General features: G+C 39.1%; 2 protein-coding genes across 2 annotated transcripts; both read left to right on the forward strand.

Annotated features, from left to right (window-relative positions):
- Positions 1 to 3,636: 3,636 nt before the first annotated feature.
- Positions 3,637 to 7,987, forward strand: izumo1 (izumo sperm-oocyte fusion 1; the record flags this gene model as incomplete). Its single annotated transcript, XM_080894384.1, has 9 exons — positions 3,637 to 3,838; positions 3,994 to 4,068; positions 4,225 to 4,308; positions 4,430 to 4,450; positions 5,682 to 5,771; positions 6,021 to 6,148; positions 6,360 to 6,510; positions 7,307 to 7,475; positions 7,906 to 7,987. The coding sequence occupies 9 exons, from the start codon at positions 3,637 to 3,639 to the stop codon at positions 7,985 to 7,987; spliced, it is 1,002 nt and encodes a 333-aa protein (XP_080750510.1).
- A 3,881-nt stretch (positions 7,988 to 11,868) lies between these two features.
- On the forward strand, positions 11,869 to 15,134 carry dusp2 (dual specificity phosphatase 2). Its single transcript, XM_080894749.1, has 4 exons — positions 11,869 to 12,859; positions 13,167 to 13,285; positions 13,430 to 13,649; positions 14,208 to 15,134. Exons 1-4 carry the CDS (start codon positions 12,472 to 12,474, stop codon positions 14,423 to 14,425), a joined length of 945 nt encoding a protein of 314 aa, XP_080750875.1. The 5' UTR covers positions 11,869 to 12,471; the 3' UTR covers positions 14,426 to 15,134.
- Positions 15,135 to 18,784: the final 3,650 nt, after the last annotated feature.

Raw genomic sequence — 18,784 nt, forward strand, 5'->3', positions numbered from 1 at the left:
ACAGCAGCGCAAGGGACAGGGAAAAAAAGAAAAATAGAAAAACATAAATGAGAAAAATTGTCTACAAAAAAGCTAAAATATTATATTTGGTCAAATAAACCAAAATTTTCCTTTTTTTTATATGTACATGAAGTTCAGTTGGAATAATAATATTATATTTGGTAAAATAAACCAAAATTTTCCTTTTTTTTTATATGTACATGAAGTTCAGTTGGAATAATAATATTATTGTATAGCCTGACTGCTGTACCACCAGTGTGAAAATCTACTAGATTACTATTTGACTAGTAGGCTAGCTAAAGTAAAATGTTTATAAAGAAGTAGCAGAGGTAAAATTTAACTCTGATTTATTTAAATGTTGACCTGCCTCTGAAATCCAAACAATTAGGAGACACAGAGTAACAGACACAAAGGAATGGTTGCTTTAAGGGAGAAGGCAAAGATAAAACTCAAAACAACCCTTGACTTTATTTCCAGGCAGAGGTCATAGACAGTAAACTCTAAGCAAGACCAAATTTTATACACAAAACAGGAAAAAAAGGCAGTTGAAACTGACACCATGAAAAAAACCCAACAGAGATCTCAAACCATTTCTATGTAACTACAATTTTGTAAGAGAATTGTGAAATTTAAGTATTGTGAAATTTAAGTATTCAGTCATTGATTCCTTATTTCCTGCATATTCCCTGGAAAAAATCAAATGATATTAATAATAAAGAATAGAGAAGGTACTAGGCAGAGGCTTAAAAATATATGCATCTCCTGTGAGTCATCTGCACTGGCAAGACAATTCACCATCTAGGGATGTAGTTTAGCACAGCAGGGCAAGGTCAGACAAGACGGCACTTGAATTTTTCTATTTAAGAAAGAAAATGCAGCTTCCCTACACCCAGTCAGAAGGATCCAGCCCAGTGTATGACCTTCAAAACAGCCCACAGAATGAAAATGGAGCTTGTCTATTAAGTGGTTAGAAGTCAAGTGACTTTAAAGGTGACTCTTAATGTAATGTACAGCTTAGTAAGGCTGTGGTTAACCTGAAACAATTTGAATTAAAATTATTTATTTTGCAAGTTATTCTTTGTTTAATGGATATTTCTTTTCACAGTCATGTGAATAGAAAAGAATTGTAGGCATTCCTGTGGAAAAGCGAAGTGCATGTTACTGCTTCCTTAGGAATTAAGAGGTTAAGTAACACTTGATTAATTGAGCAGCAGGAAGTGGGAGCACCTCTAAGGAAGCAGAATGTTTAGCAGTTTGGAGCATTCAGATACGTAACACAATGCTTCAACCTTCATAGGATTGGACACCGAAGCAAGAGAAACTCAGAGAAACTACAAAGAGCTCAAGGGCTAAATGTCAGACTGTAGCATGTTAAATGTTAGAGTTCATGGCAGCACAATTAGAAGAAGACTGAACAAGGTGACTTCTGTAGAAGGGTTGCCAGGTGAAAGCCCCATCTCTAAAAAGAATATGGGAGCACACAGCATGTCCAAAGACAAATAACACCAAAATGGAGATGTTTGGCCATAATGCACTGCGCCATGTTTAATGAAAACCAAAACACGACATATCAGCACAAGCACCTCGTACCAGCTACCAAGAATGGCGAAGGAGGGGTATCAAAGGTATCCCCTTGGAATGGTTTAGGTCGTACCTCTCCAAGAGGACTTTTTCTGTGAGCCTTGATGATTTTATTTCTTCCCCAGCTCCTTTTACTTGTGGTGTCCCGCAGGGATCCGTATTAGGCCCAATTCTTTTTTCAATCTATATGTTGCCCCTAGGCCTAATCTTTAGGAAACATAACATCTGCTTTCACTCATATGCCGATGACACCAGATTTATCTTCGGTTTAATAGAAACACCTCTACGCCCATGGAATCGTTAGTCAAATGTCTCGGCGAAGTTAAAACCTGGATGGCCTCAAACTTTCTTACCTTCAACGAGGATAAAACAGAGGTAATTATTTTTGGACCAAGCTGTAATTTCAATGCCCCAGATTTGGACTTATGTAACCTAACATGTGCTGTTAAAACGCATGTAAAAAACCTGGGGGTTCTCTTGGATAGCAAACTTACATTTGAGAAACAAATTAATTCATCCAATGCGTTTTAGAATTAAATTCAAAATCTTACTTTTAACTTATAAAGTGCTAAATGGCCAGGCACCGGACTATTTGTCTGACCTTGTGCAGCTGTATACGCCCTCTAGAGCCCTTCGATCAAGTGATCACCTACTCCTTACTTTACATAAGTCTAGGATGGTTCATAGAGGAGATCGGGCATTTGCAGTTGTGGCACCGAAAATGTGGAACGATCTACCTCTCCACATTAGAAAGGCCCCAACTGTTACTCTTTTTAAATCGCATCTTAAAACATATTTTTTTACTCTGGCTTTCAAAACTGTAGGAGCGTTACCAATTCTTTTATCCTAATCTGTTTTTAATTATCAGTTGTTGTTAATGTCATTGTTTAATTGTTATGTTGTACAGCACTTTGGTCAACGCCCTGTTGTTATAAAATGTGCTTTATAAATGAATAAATGAAATGAAATGATGTATGGCTGTTTTGCCCTGGGCACCTTACAGTCATTTAGTCAAGCATGAACTCCTCTGTATACCAAAGTATTCTAGAGTCATCTGTCCGATAGCTAAAGCTTGCCCAAAACTGGGTCATGCAAAAGGACAATGATCCCAAGCACAGCAGCAAATCTCCAACAGAAGGGCTGAAAAAGAATCAAGGTTTTCATTTTTTGTGCTTTATTTTTTTAAAAGCTAGGACAAGACATGGACTCCAAATTGGTACCTTACCACAGTTCCACTTAATTGTGTGTGGTGATCGTGCTCAGCTCCGTTCAGTCTAGGATCCAGCATTTATAACAGAGGGACAAAAAAAGATATAGACTATTGCAAGGTGTTGCAATGGCATGCAAAGTCCAGACTGAAATGCTGTGGCAGGACCTTAAAAGAGCTAACAAATGCCCACAAACCTCAATGAAAGCACTGTTGTAAAGAAGCGTGGGACAAAAATTCCTCCACAATGATTTGAGAGCCAGAAAAAGTCATACAGAAAACAAATACTTCAAGTTATTGTTGAGGTGGTTCTACAAGCTATTGACTCATGGGGTATACTTAGTTTCCCACAGGACTGGATAGTTTCACGTGAAATCTTTCTTTTTCATATGACTGTATGTGTGATGATGCTGATATTCTTTGTCTTACTATGCTAAATCTCTTTGGCTTTGATTGTTAGTCGGGGTTTTAGTGAAGCTCGAAGGTGCTTTTCACAGTTTTATTTTAAACTGATTAATCTAATGAATAATTGGCCAGGCGATCAACAATGAAAATTATTTTAATTTCTCATATTATTAAGGACATATTCATCAATTTATTTTTATTTTAAAGAAATAGCCAGAATGGTTCAAACACTATGCCAAATCATGGTTAAAGGGAAACAGCAGAAAATGTGATAGGAGTAATAGTATGACAGCAGCAGTAATTGTAAAAGTACCATTTCAATAAGAGCAACAGATGAAATGGTGATGACAGGGACAATGATATTTGGCAGCTGTGTTTCAGAAGCTTTCACTGGAGCCAAAGTGACTCATTCTGCTGCAGGAAAACTCAGCTGCAGAGGGAAGATGCCATTGATGCTGGTGTCCCTGCTCTGCTGTGTCACTGCAGCCAGGGCCTGTCTGCAGTGCGACCGCAGCATCCGAATGATGCACGAGGACTTCATCTTGTCTGCTCCCACTCTGCAAGACCAGCTCGACTTGCAAAGTATTTGTGACCAAGCCTATGTGACCTACATAGAGACCAGTCAGGAACGAAAGGGGGTCATTGGTGAGATCAGGAAACTGTTATATCGTAGTTCTTCTCTTCCGATAATGTCAGGCCAAAGATATAAATTTATAAATACTTATAAATAAACTAAAATATAAGTGTAAAGCAGTTAAAATGATCAAAATAAACCAAATAGCACTGTTTTTTTTGCTTAGATCCCACTACTCTATACAGAGCCAAAACTGAATACCAGAGTGAATTTGATCGCTTCTTGAAAACCAAGCTCACTGGTGAGAAACAAAAAAACAATCTATCATTCTTATTCTTTCCACTCAGAAATAAACAGTAGCTGTAAACGCACCCAAACACTCCAACATGTAGAAGGCCATTATTACTTTTCATTATATCATCACTGAAAGTATTAACATGTTAAAATGTCTTTTAAGGATCTATAACATTTGAAGCTGTTCAGATCATGGAGAAAGGCAGGAAGATTTTAGAGAAACATCTGGATGCTTTCGTCCCCAGTGGTAATTTGCATAACAGTCGGGGTTCTGCAAAGTATGAGGCAATAAACTTTTTGTAAGTCATCGCTGTGAAAAACATGCATTAGTTTCAGATCATTTATTATCTTTTTTTTCTTTCCCTCAGAATTATGCCCCAACATATGTGGTAAGTACTGAGACTGTGACAAATGATCTTTTAAGAGTGACTCATACAGATTTTTCCAGTGACAGTGGACCGTAAAACTTTGATCGAGAGACGTGAGACAACTGTAAAATGTTTTTTGCTGTCATTTGACAAACCAATGACTTTTCATTTATTTATTTATTTTGGTGTTTGATTTGCATACTTTCCAGAAAAATGTGTGGTCTCATAGGGATCAGTACCAGGACCAATTTAATGTTCAGTATATGTAGGCTAGAAAGGTTAGCACCATCGCTTGAAAGTCCCGAGTTTTAGTCCATCAGGGAGTTTGGGACTTTCTGTGTGGAGTTAACATGTTCTTCCTGTGCTTTTGGAAGTTCCCTCTGGGACTCCGCCTTCCCGCTACAGTCCAAAGACATGCATGTTAGATTAACTGGTGATTCTTCATTGACTGTAGGTGTAAATGTGAGCATGAATGGTTGTTCATCTTTGGGTTAGCCCTGCGACAACCAGACAACCTCTCCCAGAAATACCCAACTCTCACTCAATGACAGCTGGGATCGACTCCAGAAGACTGCAAAAAAAAATTACAAAAGCGAATATCAGCAAACTTCATAAAATCAAACTCATACAAATCATTTATTGGTCATTTTGAGATCATATGACCTGCTCCCACAGTCTGGGGACTAATCCTATAGCATACAATTACTATTGTTTATTAATGGCACGAAATGGCATGAAAAGTAAGTAAGGTGTGTGTGGGGGGGGGGGGGTGCTCACTATTTCCATCTCACTCTGGGGGGCTGTTAGGTCTCTAGTTATGTCCCCCCCACTTTCCATTACAATAAAGTATTTTGAACTGATTTCAAACACTTGTAATGGAAAGTGTTTCTAAGTGTTTTCATTTCTGTTTTCCTACTGGCTTTATTTTTATTTTTATCAGGTTTCCCTGCCTTTTTTTTCCTGATGTTAAACTTCAGTCTTCCACCCTTTATACTTTTCAAATATCCTTTTTCTATTTTGTACTTGTTGTTATCTGCTGTTTTAGGTCATCCGTACTGTAGTTTTGCCTATGTGTCTATTCTGTAATGTGTGTTATGTGTTTGTTGTAAATAAGTTTCTAAAACCCCTTTTACATAAGTGCAATATATATTAACTGTATTATGCATGATTTTTTTTTTCTCTGTGTTGCTATACATCATTTTATATCCATGTAGTATTTATTTTAGAGGGTGTGTTTGTGTGTCATTATCAGGGCTTCTAATTAGAAGAGTAATGGATTGCGTCTCTTGCCGCTACAAAGTATACATCTGTCCCTCTCCGACTGGACAACAGGACTGTGGTGGTATATTTTAATTTATTTGTTCTCGTGTTAATGCATGAGTGGATTAGGAGGAGTCATTCCTATGTGTTGGGACTGCACCGTTCTTTAGAGTGCAAAGATATATGATGTCACGAGTGTATAAATGTGTGCTTACGCGAGTGACTGCTGCTGCCTGTCCATGTGAGACACTAATGAAAAAGATTATTCAAGTAATCCTGATTCAGACAAATGGAGGATCCCACTTTCTCCCTCCTCTCAACCTTTGTCCAGAGTATCCGGTGCAGGCTGAGGAAGGAGGCCAGGCTTTGTTGAATTGTTTTCTTCCGTGGCACCGTCTTCTATTGGGTAGACCGGAGTACCACTACTCCTGGGTGCCAGGAGCATCAGAGACTGATAAGGTCTCATTGCCATCACTGATGACAAATGAAGGCACAAACATTAAGACACCTAAATACTTCAATATAGATACATTTTGAAGTATCTGCATTCATCTGTAGTCTCTGTATTAGGTTTCTTTCCATATTCAGCTCCACAGTATCATACATATTTACTGTCTGACGGTTTTACACCCCTAACTTGAAACTATTCCTTCCTAATTTGTAAACACAGATGAATGAAAGTGACTTCAGTGTCTTGGTAGTGACAGAAGACTCATCTATTGTCTTGAATCAACTGCGTTTGGATGAAGAAGGAACATACCGCTGCTCCCTGCAAGCCCAAAATGGGACCATCTTCTATCAAGCCACTTTCCCACTCACCGGTACACATACATCCAGCCATCCATTAACTCATCTATTTTATTCTGCTTTTCCAGTTTAGGGGCTCGCCAGGTGCTGGAGCCTATCCCAGCAGTTAGATATGCTGTATTAAATAGAACTGACCATTAAGTACATTCTGAGTTGCTAAACTTGAATTAATATACATCTAGTTCTAATAATTTACACAGAATGTTGTTGGCTGTTGTCTCTTACCTCAGTAAATGTCACAGATTTTAGTATTCTGGTCTGAGGGCTGCTAAAAATAAATTTAAAGGTCATTTAAGACACAACAAATAAAGAAGTAAATTATAAAAGAAACAACTTTACTGCATGTTCAGAAAAGTGCTAAAACTATCTGTATTTTGGGGCTTTTTTTAATTACACTTGTTTGTTGTTTCTGTAATATTCTTCTCTTTAATCTTGGGACTTCCTCGTATTTTTTTTACTGCATTCTTGTTTCTTTTTTTTTTCTTTATGGACTTCCACAGAATTGCAAAACGCTTTCATTCTTATACCACAGCAGTTTTTTGTGAAAATTCAGGTACAGTTTGGTACAGTAATGTAGTGTTATTTGTCAATACACTTGAATTAACTGCTGATGCCATTTTTAATACTATAATACATTAGTGTAATGACACTTAGCAATGTAAATGTTTAAGTACACAAAAAGAACAAAGTAAGAAAATGTAAAATTGCAAAGTGATGGTTGGTACATAAATTAACAGACAAAAGCTGGCAAATCCAGCCGCCTTTACTGTAATTTCAAGGGAAATTTCTTCTTCTCCTCCTTCTTCACAGTCATATCGTCGCCTCACCAGACTCACTGGCCTTTAGTCACTCTGCCCTCCCTGCCTCATGGAGACAGCTACTCACCTTTTCAGCCTACGGAGGCCTTGCTTGTGCCACTCATCGCTGTGGTTACGGCTTTGACTCTGACAGCGAGCGTAGGACTCGCAGTTGTCCTGAGGTGAGACACAGCCAGTGGGTGGAGGGGAGAAAGAGGGGACAAGAGGTTTGCAGGAAGGGTGGAGGTGAAAAAGGTAGCACAGAACAGTCAGAGCACGACAAACTGAATAATGCAAGTCAAAGGGACTGGCCGTGCTCGAGTGCAGTTTGAGGACTGAATTATAATTTGTTAAGCGATCCCATGTGCAATATCAGTCTACGTAAATAAGGTCATTGTTTACATTTGAAGTGAATTACGCCGATAAGTTGTTTTCTCTGAAAGTGTCGTCACTTCTTCCAGGAAGTGATGACGGCACCTTAGCAGCAGGTGTTAACTTAGATTTCCACCTCAAGTTCTGCGTGGTAATGGGTAGTTCTGTCTTCACAATCTAAAAACAAAAAAGCAATTAAAAAAGAAACTAAATCGCTTCGTGTGTAATCCTTTCTTGTAGCGTGATGATGAATCAGCAAAGAACAGCAACAGAACTGAGGAGAAGGAAGAAGGAGGAAAACGGGACCGAAAACATGATGTGATAACTGAACTCAGTACAGTAAAAACACACTTTAATAACAGGAAGGTTTTTCTTCACTTCAGGTTTGGCGTTTTGTTTTGCAGTGAAATAAATTTCCCAGCAGAAAGTGCCATGTCATTTCTAGAAATCACGTGGAAGTGAGAATACATTTTGGCGACATGCAAGTGAGGCAAAACATGACATGGGTGTCATGTTTGAAAGACGCGAAAAAGGAATCAAGCGAAGTGATGTCAGCCAAGAAACAAGTTTGCGGATTAACAAAACCAGACTATACAACACAGCTGAACTCAGAAATGCAGAAATTCCCCAGAAACCCCTCGACATTAAGCAACAGCTCACTGGAAGACAGTTATGTTTCTCTCGTTCCCCCTGAATGAAGCGATGTTGTTATCACGTGGGCGTTTATGAGAGGAATCAGGGATGAGATAAATCTCCCGGATTGCAGTGTTTTTCAGAGATTACTAACCACAGCCATCCAATTAATCCTGGATAATCCCCTTGTGAGGAAGGAGGGGGCTAAAGCCAGGAGCAGACGTTTTCATCAAAGATTCAACTAATGTTTAGTTACTCATCTGTTCATTCAGAAGTACACAATAAGGTCAAAAGCCCCCTTTTTTTTAGCATTTGCATTATTACTCATGTTTTAGTCATTCTGTTTTCTGCCACACTTGATGATATCAGCTGCTTTGGTTTCAAATATAGTCTGTTTACTCTTCACACAGGCTCGGTCATGATCTCAACGCCAGTGCTCGACGTCCGTCACGTATCATTTAGCTGCTTCTGACTGCCTTCTTGTCTTGTTGTGCGCATACGAAGGGATGTTGGTGTGAAACCAAATTTCCTGTGTAAAGGCGCTAAGGAATCATCAACAACAGCAGCAAATTCACACCTGTCTTTTGCCATTGTGTCACATGAGATCATGACTGGTAACAAAGAAAAGTAAGTGAAAGGTTTAAAAATGAAAGCAATCAGTTGATATTGTATGAGTCACTGCCAATTGGAAGTCACCGGTGAATCGTTGCTCAGGTTTTCAGGGTAATTCCTGATGAGCGTATTTTAATCACTGAAAGCTGGCTTGGGTTATGAGCAAAGGCAAATGAAACAAAGGTCGCAACAGTGTGAGGGGGTGTGTGCGCGGAGGCTGAAAAAGAGAGAGGCTGTGGTCTGTCTGGATAGTGACAGGATGTATGTGTGGTGTTGTTTCCTGTCTGGCTCACTGACATGGGGGCGAAAGCTGAAAAAAAATCTTTAAGACACCCTCACGCAGAGATAGTCGCGTCACAATCTTACAACTACGTGGGTTTATATGTGTGTGTTTTTAACCTAATATGCAGTCTGAGGCTACTGTAAATGCATGCTCAGCGACTTCACTGACAGCCATGATGAAGTGTGCAGTTTGAGTGTTTGTGTGCACATACTGCTGTGGACTGAAATTGCAGCCTCAGCAGGGAGAGGGAATGACAAAGTGTGAGCACTTCTGGAAGAGCAGCAGGCAGCCACAGGGGAGGGCGAAGAGGGAAGTAGGAACAAGAAGAAAGTGGAGTCAGAGGTTTGAGTGGGAGAGATCTGTGGGAAGGCAGACTGATTTTTAATGTGGGTTATGAGGAAACGAGGACAAAGACGTCAGATTACACCTCGTGATAAAAACCGTCCCACACTACACATAGAATATACTTTCACATCAGTGACCTATAGTTGTGGAATGACCTCAAGATTGTTGTCTTCACTGCCATAACAACTTTTATTGGAAAATAATTTAATAAAAGCATCAGAAAATACTCCTAAAACTTGGCTTTAGTGCTTGGGTGCTTATCAGTAGTTAAATATTCACAACTAAATATGTAAAATCCTATGATTAATTACTAGCTATTGTTTGTTATGAGGTTAATGTGTTTGAATGGTGTGATCAGATCTGACCAAAAGTGGCAAACACATTCACTTCTCATCATATTGACGTGTAGATATTAATAGATCTTGAGCCCACAATTACGCTCATGTACTTCAGACTGCTGAGATAATGACAAATACAGAACACAAAATCCAGAGTTCGTTTAGGTTCCCCCCCCCCAACACACAACATGAAGGAGGCTTTGAAGTCACCAACATGGTAACTTAACTGTAACCATTCACCATGAATACCATCAGTCTGCTGCTCAGTCCCCCAAACAAAGAGTTTGCACTGTGTGATATTTGAAATTTAACTTTAAAAGGAAAATAAATTGTTTTATATTTCAAATTGAGAGGTGGCACTTTTTTTCTATAGTAGTCTGAAAGGTTTCTGCTAAGACTTCCATCTAATTTGTGACTTCTCTTGTTGATCACAATGCTTTTAAGTTACTGTAAGTCTGACAATATGTCATTTTTTTAAAGATACAATACTGTGCAAAAGTCATGAATTATCTCTCATCTCTTCATGATTTGTTAGAAAAATTGGGAATGGGTTATTGAAACGTGCAAACATAAATCAAAAAAATGGACTGTTTTTTATGTAGTCTAGTCTCACTCATCGATTCACACACACACATTCATGCAGCATTTTATATATACCTAAGTGCTCTCTAACACTCACACACTCACACTCATACTTCATCATGTGGACTGGAGGAGTCTGAGATCAATCCCCCGACCTTCCAGTTGGTGGAGAACCCGTTCTAACCCCCAGGACACAAGGAGGACAATTTTGGCTTAAAAATGGTAAAATCCATATCCTCTTTCTTATAAGTTTCTGTTATTTATTTATGGAAAGTAAATAATAAATCTTCAAAAAATATATATTTTTCCAGCTCATGCATCAAAGATACACTTCATGACATACTGTAGTTGCTGTCTGCCATGCTTGACATGAACCTGTTACCACTACTCTGGAACCTGAAAAATATTGTTTAATAAATTGTTGACCCCAAAATAAGTTGTGCCAAAAATTGGTCCACCCCAAGGATTGGGTCCCTAGACACAAACGGAGTAATATAGTGTACGCGCTTAAGTGCCAGAAGGATTGCCATGATTTATACATCAGGGAAACCTGATGTAAAATCTAAAACCAAAGTGCCTAATGGCAAGACCTAAAGTTGTTGTTTTTTTGCTGAGTTTCCTGTTATGTGTAGACATAATACGGGTCTACATATCCTTTGAGTCAGGTGCCTTTTGTGCTTGAATGATTCATAGGTGAATGTCAAGCCATTCAGGTATAAGGACATAAAAAAGAAGTGAAAAAAGCAGCCAATGTTCAAAGAAAAACTTTGAAAGGCCTCCAGAAAGTCTTCCGAACCAGCCCACTACACCACTTTAAAGCATTATTACATTATTACAAGAATTTGTTATTACATTGCTTCAAGAAATTCTAACTCCCTGGGAGCAAAGCAGTTTTATATAATGAGGGCAGACTTGAAACTTGTGGATAGTCCTGTATTTTCTGAGTAAAAGTTTCTCGTAACTGAAGTGCATCATGTCTTTTCCTTTGTGTCATTCCATCCACCGCCATTCACCTATTAAAAATTTATTGTGTGCTATTTTGTGATGAATATGGTTAGTGCTTATTCAGAGTTAATCCCACATGTTTCTCATTGCACACCACAGACGCAGCTAAAATAAATGCAGTTTGAGGAAACTACCTGACCTTTTAAAATGCAGTTGCGAATTTCTCATAAACATTTACTTCTTGTATCATACTTGAAATAAAACACACTGGACATCAGAAGTGGATAGGTCTGTGTTTAATAACCTACTTTTCCCAATGCCCCTTTGCAAAAAAAGAAATCCATGCACTGTAATCCATAACTACCACACGCCTGAATCATAATTAAATAATAAAATGTCTGTGCTTTTCGTGTCTGCAGTGCAGCAGAGATTTTAGTTATGCTTTCTTAAATACTCCACAGAGCAGCTTTAAATTTTCCAGCAGAATAAAAACATTGTCAGTGCTGACATTTTATGTTTGCAGCATGGACCTACAACAGAAAAACACGGTGGTGCGGGATTAATCTACGCCGAAAAAAAAACACTCAGCCTTTAGTCTTTCCGCTGAAGGCAGGCGTTTCGACCGGGTAGGGAGGGTTTTAGCTCTCAGTATAACGTCATTCGACATAAAAACACGGGATAACCCCAAACTCCGACCACGTGCGCGGTAGGAAAATGAGGCTTGACGTCAGTGTCCATATGAGGAGTGCCGGCCAGACCAAATATGGTCGTTCCGCCTCTGACGTTGTTCCTACTGTGGAAAATAGGCGGGGTGGCGCCGACCCCGCCTACCGCGCAGCCGTTATCAATGAACAAGTGAAACTATGAACCTAGAGCCGATTGTAACCGGCCTGCAGGAGAGTTCAACAAGAACTCACAATATTAAGTCTTTTACTTTGAAATTTTTTTTGCATCTAAAATTGATACAACTTATATATTATAATTTTAGGGATTTTCTTTTTACCTGTCTAAACTGACTATTTTGTACAATTTATTATTTTTAACTTAACTTTCAACTACTTTTCAACAATGAATCCAATCAACGAACCTTTGGAAATAACTGGCAACGAGTTGGTTCACATACTTAGGACTCCCCGGGAACAGTACACCTCTGCAGGGTGCGTGGTGCTGGACTGCAGACCGTTTCTCGACTTTTCCTTGGCGCACATCTGCGAGTCCCGAAACGTGAACTGGAACGCCATGCTGCGTCGTAGATCCAAGAGTTCAGTGGTGGCTCTGGAGTGGCTCATTCCGGACAAGACGCTCAGGGCCCGGCTCCAGAGTGGGGAGTTCTCCCCAGTGGTTGTGGTGGATGAGAGAAGCAGCTCCATGGCCGAGTTGAAGGCGGAGAGCGTGTCCCAGATGCTGCTCACCGCCCTGCAAAACGAAGTTCACACGCAGATCTGCTTTCTGCAAGGTAAAAAGCATCACACGGTTTAAATCCATTTAAAAGCATATATATTTATTTTTAAATAGTTTAATAAAATTGTTGTTGACGTGTTTTTTAATGAATTACTAAGTCGTTAACGATCATCCATGCAATCATGATCGATTTGATCGAAAAGTGTTTCGATACAACCAAAACGATAAAGGAACGTTTAAAAAAATTCTAAATAGAGTTCATGTTTATAACAGCATTGTTGTTATTTGGCACAGATCATACATTTAAAGAGGACGTGTTGAAAGCTTACTGCTAACCTCATACTAATGTGACCTCTGTTTAGGTGGATTTGGGGCATTTTCTGAGGCCTATCCGGAGCTTTGCTACACTTCAACCATCAATCACTACGCAGTGGAGCCAGAGCCAAAAGTGACAGGCCGGAGGACACCCGCGTATGATCAGGTGAGCTAAAAGTTATTAATATTTAAAAACAGAATATTACAATTAAAACGTTTTTGATTGTTTGTTTTGTTTTTTGTGTGATGAAAAGCCACAGACAAGACGAGACGAAACAGTTTAGTGATTGTTTTTGTTGTCAAATTGCAGGATGGTCCCGTGGAGCTGCTACCTTTCTTGTTTTTGGGCAGTGCCATCCACTCATCCCGCAGAGAGACTCTGGCTGCAGCCGGCATCACAGCTGTGCTCAACGTGTCCTCCACCTGTCCCAACTTCTATGAAGGGGAGTTTCAGTACCTGCGACTCACTGTAGAGGACACACTGGCTGCAGACATCAGAGCCTGCTTTTCTGCCGCAATTGCATTCATTGGTGAGTATTTCCAAACTGTGTTAGTATGTAACCTCTGAAATGAGAGTCCAGTCCAGTGTTTGCTCACAGAAATGTCAGTCCAAACTCCAACAAAGATAGAAGGCCCACTTAGAAAATTAAATCCATGTTAAATAAGCCTCCCCTTTGTATTTTTTAATAAAAACCTATAAAATTTTAAGCACCTTAAACTCCATAATCCATTTTCAGTCCTACACTTGGGGACCAACAATGTAATCATTAATGATCTGGTTACAAAACAACTGGATTATGGAGCTTAAGCTTGATGAAAGAGTTTATTAACACCTGATAGTTTTTATGAGCTTGTTTTGACCAGCTTTCCTTCTACAGTTGAGTTCAGGGGAAGGTGGAATTTGATTTAAAGGAACTTCCATTATAGCAGTGACTAGTGACTGAACGCTCATTTCCGGGGTGACAGCTCGTTTAGCCCAACTTTCTGTGCTGTCTGTTCGTAAAACATTACCGCCGATGTGAAATGAAGCACGGTATGCTGATTGCTCTTCCTGTTTTTGTCTCTTTCTCTTCCGTTTCCACATATAGACTCGGTGAAGCAGAGCGGTGGAAGGGTGCTGGTGCACTGTCAGGCAGGTATATCCCGCTCAGCCACCATCTGTCTGGCCTACCTCATGCACACTCAACGTGTCCGGCTGGATGAGGCGTTCGACTTCGTCAAGCAGCGGCGTCACGTCATCTCGCCAAACCTGGCTTTCATGGGACAGCTGCTGCAGTTTGAGACTGATGTTCTGTGTCAGGGATAAAGGCACAAATCCATCTGTGAAATTTAACTGACTCTCCTGCCTCTTGGCATATTGCGCTGGACTCGCTGCACTACCAGGACTCAAACCACATGCATAAATGTGTTGTTGGTACTGTTGAAAAGTTCACTTTGTACATTCAGAGGAAAGCTAAATGTGTTGCTGGCATCACATGGTTGCAGTCATATTTTGAAAATGCTATATTTTAGCAATGTAAACCACAGTGTCATGGAAACATTATGAAAAACTGTGATTCTGAGCCAGCTAGCTGGAACAGCTATGAGGTAATTTCCCTGACGTTATACTTGAGTGGAGTTGTGCCTGCCTGTTTGGTTTGTGTGTGTGTGTGTGTGTGTGTGTGTGTGCACGTGCAGGTGTGTTATTTTGTGTGACTTCTGTGCCTGATTGATTGGAAGGGCTGACTTATTTTCATACACTTTTAACCACTGTGACATGATATGTCTTTTGTAAGGAAACACTGTGTTATCTTCTTATAGCAATAGTTCATTATTCTCACGTTTAGAAAGTTAGAAATGCACCTACCACAGCTGGTATCATTCTATATCCTGAGACAGATTGGTACACTCAAACTGGAAAAAGTTGTTTTTGTTTTTTTTAATTGTGTAAATATATTTTGTTATTTATTTCAGTATTTCTTATGACAGTGTTACTGACATCAATAATTCTTACTGCACTTTATACCTTTGGCTTCCTGCTGTTTTTCCACTGAAATAAAACATGCTGGAACATATGAAAACCGTGTGAGCGGAAAAAACTGTTTTACACACTACTGTCCACCACATCTCACTACTTGTACTACTTATACACACTAATCCAGTCATCGTTCACCGCACAGACAAAACAATGAGGCCATCGAGTCCCAGGTGCATTTCAGTGTTTTCAGAGCGCATTACAAATGCATAATTTCACACGCTGACCTTGCTGCTTTCGGCTGCTCTTGCTGAATCAGAAGGCATTAAAAAACATTGGGCTGCTGAGCGTTTTCATGGATTATCCTGTGGCAAGTGGGTTTTACAGTCTGAAGTCCCTTTTGACCTCAACAGCCAGCAATGGGAATTTCACATCCTCTCATTCAACTAACATGAATCGCTTTAGGCACATGACAGGAAGTCTGCTAAAAGAAATTACAGGTAAGAGGGAAAGTCATTAAAGTTATTTCTAATCAGGAAGTTTGGAAAGTCCAAAACACCTATTTGTGTTTATAGCATTTTAATCTGACTAAAACCAGTTTTAAACAGGTAAATAATATAAATTACTGGACTTTTTTCTTTATTTTCAAATTTCAGCTGTACTTTTATCAGTATTGTCAAGGCTCATGGTTGTTTCAACACAGTATTAAAAAACCAGTCAGCTCTATATTCAACTGGTTCAACTGAAATAACAAAGAACTATTACCAACACTTGCGAAAAGACCAGCTACCACTATCACCACTGCTTCATTTCCTGATGCTAATTAAGTCACCCACACTTCTGTTTTGGCCATAGCTAAAGTAGTCCACGTCCTCTCATGCGCAAATATCCATTACCCAACACGTAAGCAAGCGTAGCTGTTCTGCTTGACTTTTTTCTTCCATTAGCTACAGTTTTCCATGCAGAGGGCAAAGAAATGCCCAGTGGTTTTCAGGTTGGACTTGAAACTGAGCAATCACGTTAAATAAAGCCCCTAAAAAACTGCATTTAATCTGGTGTGAGTCCATTTAAATGTACTCATCAAAAGCACACAAATATGAGCTCAAACTAATTTTTTTATGTATGTTTTCATCATTTTTCTTAGTCTTCCATCAGATACATTTCTTAAAACTTTATTTCTTCTTTTTCCTGAGGGGGTTGGGGCTCAGATTTAATTTTAGAAAAAATAAATAAACATCCTTATTTTCTAATCTATTCAATGTTGATCTTTATATTTCAGGCCAAAATAAACACTTTGCACTCTTCTGAAACCATCAGAGGGTGATCTGTTTTTCCATCAGCTTCTTTGTAAATCACTTTAGATGAATGAGTTCAACAAAAACAGGAAAAAAGAAACAAAGACAAACAAATATTTGATTTTGGAGCAGATCAAAACTAAACAATCATTAGTAAGAAGTAACTAAGTACAAATTCTCATCACCAATTTGGAGGTTTTATTATATCTGTGCATTTTATTCTATTTATTTAATAGTGTGCTTTTTGCTCGACTACTACTGCTGTGGTCACCAGTTCAGATTTTACTTTTAAGAGACCTGTGTTTAAACTTGAAATTAGAACTCACTGTTAATGATTAAACCAGTGCATCAAATGGTTTAAATAAACTGCAAAAAAAAATGTAATCATAAAAACAAAAGAGATATGGGGAATCTAGAATAAAATGTGTTATTTGGTTTCTGTAACCAGATTTAGGTCTGTACAGCAAGATTAATACTTTCTAAAAAGTAGTATTATACACATATGTGACATACAGCTCCAAAATGCTACAAACACGTTGATGAATCAGAACTGATAAACAAATAATATAATATACATATATAACATATAAGTCGCAAAACCTTTTCCCTTCAGTGCACAGTTTATTAATAGCCTACTTCAAGTCATATATGATGAAAATATTTGTGCATTAAGCAGACATTTACACAAGACTTTGATTTGTATTATTGGTATTTTTGCACTGTTACTAGTTAAGCAACTATGCTGGTACTTCTTTCACTGCCGCAGGTGATTTCAAAAGAAATGAAGACAACACAGATATTTCTCTGTGTTGTCTTCAAAACAGATCGTGCTGGATACGTTTGTAGTGAAACAGTGCTCTCTAGTGACAACTTTTGGAATGAAAAGAAATAAATAATGACTCAAAAGTATCCAGCAGATGATGCCAGCAGACTGTTTATTAACTAAGGCCACCAGAAAACCAAGTTGTATAGCTCTTTTGCATACACACACACACACGCGCGCACACTTCAAATGTGCATTTTAGACATTAAATCACCACTGGTGTCATTTAATTTGTCCTCAAATACCAGTACAGGAAACAGACTGTATCACCTCCCCTCTACTTGAATGCGGCTCTCATCAGTCAGTTACGACTCAGTCAGCCTGCCTCATTAATAAAACTGGCTCAAACTGTAGGTCCCATCTGTGTCCAGATAAAACTAGGCCAATCATATTACATGAGGCTCTGGAAACACGTAATTGATGTACATGTGTAGCGTACTGTATGTACAAGAGGAAGCATATAAGAGATTAGGGATTAGCAGAGAGGATCACACTTCCTTTGAACATGGCATTACACAGTGTTTGTTATCTACGGCTGAAGACTGTGTCACTCAAAACAAGAAATCCCATTTAGAGAAAACCACATGATGAGGATGAGCAACACGATACTGTAAACTAGAGAATTACAATGCATTCATGTAACATGCGCGCACGCACACATGCACTGACCTGCATGCACACACACACACACACACACACACACATGCACAGAGGTGTAGTTATTTGGGAAAATGACTGCATGGTCATTTGGGAGCACTCCCTGTAATTGTTTGCAGGTTGCACACACACACACACACACACACACACACACACACACACACACACACACACAAACAAACATATTTGTACCTTCATGGCTAATGGATAGCACATTCCTCATCCAGTCATGGGTATGTTAGAGAGATCATAATATTTTTTGCTATGTATGGATATTTTCTCCAAACCGTGTACTATAGAACATTGCAGGACTGGTTTACCTACTGAGGCCTCTGGAAACCTTCAAATAAACAGGAGAAAAAGGAGGGACCTCACTCTGTCGTCAAAGTGGGACAAAACTCACTGACCCTAATACAGAGCTTAACTTGAAAGACAAGGCGTACCTTTTCTGGCTAAATTTTCCTTGATCTCCACACACCATCTCTCTCAAGGTTTATAAATCGCACACTGGTACACATAATAGTATGAGTACCTGAGTGTACACACCCACACATAGAAAACAGAAAACCGTTTAAAGCCAGTAATTCCAAAAGGTCTAAATTGAAAGCTTCCAAAGGGCAGGTATTGTGCTATAATTGATTTGGACCAGAACCATAATGTCCACAGACTCCCACCAGACCACAGCCCTACATTATTCTGACCTGCAGTAATCTCATTTTCAAGACCCTGTTAAAAAGGTAAGGAATTAAAAAGAAATTTGAAGTTATTTTGAACACAATGAAACTGTTCAAAAGCTCCTGGAGTTTTTTGTTTTTTTTAAGAGTGAGAGTCCTTTCCAGACCAAGTACCAACTTTTCCAATGTGGATATCAAAGAAAAATTGCTTATCCACTGTGGGTGATCCATGGCAGCAGAGTTCCCTCCAGGCTTGTGAACT

The sequence above is a fragment of the Rhamphochromis sp. 'chilingali' genome (genome assembly GCF_963969265.1).
Source record: "Rhamphochromis sp. 'chilingali' genome assembly, chromosome: 10".
In the NCBI taxonomy this organism is placed as follows: Eukaryota; Metazoa; Chordata; class Actinopteri; order Cichliformes; family Cichlidae; genus Rhamphochromis; species Rhamphochromis sp. 'chilingali'.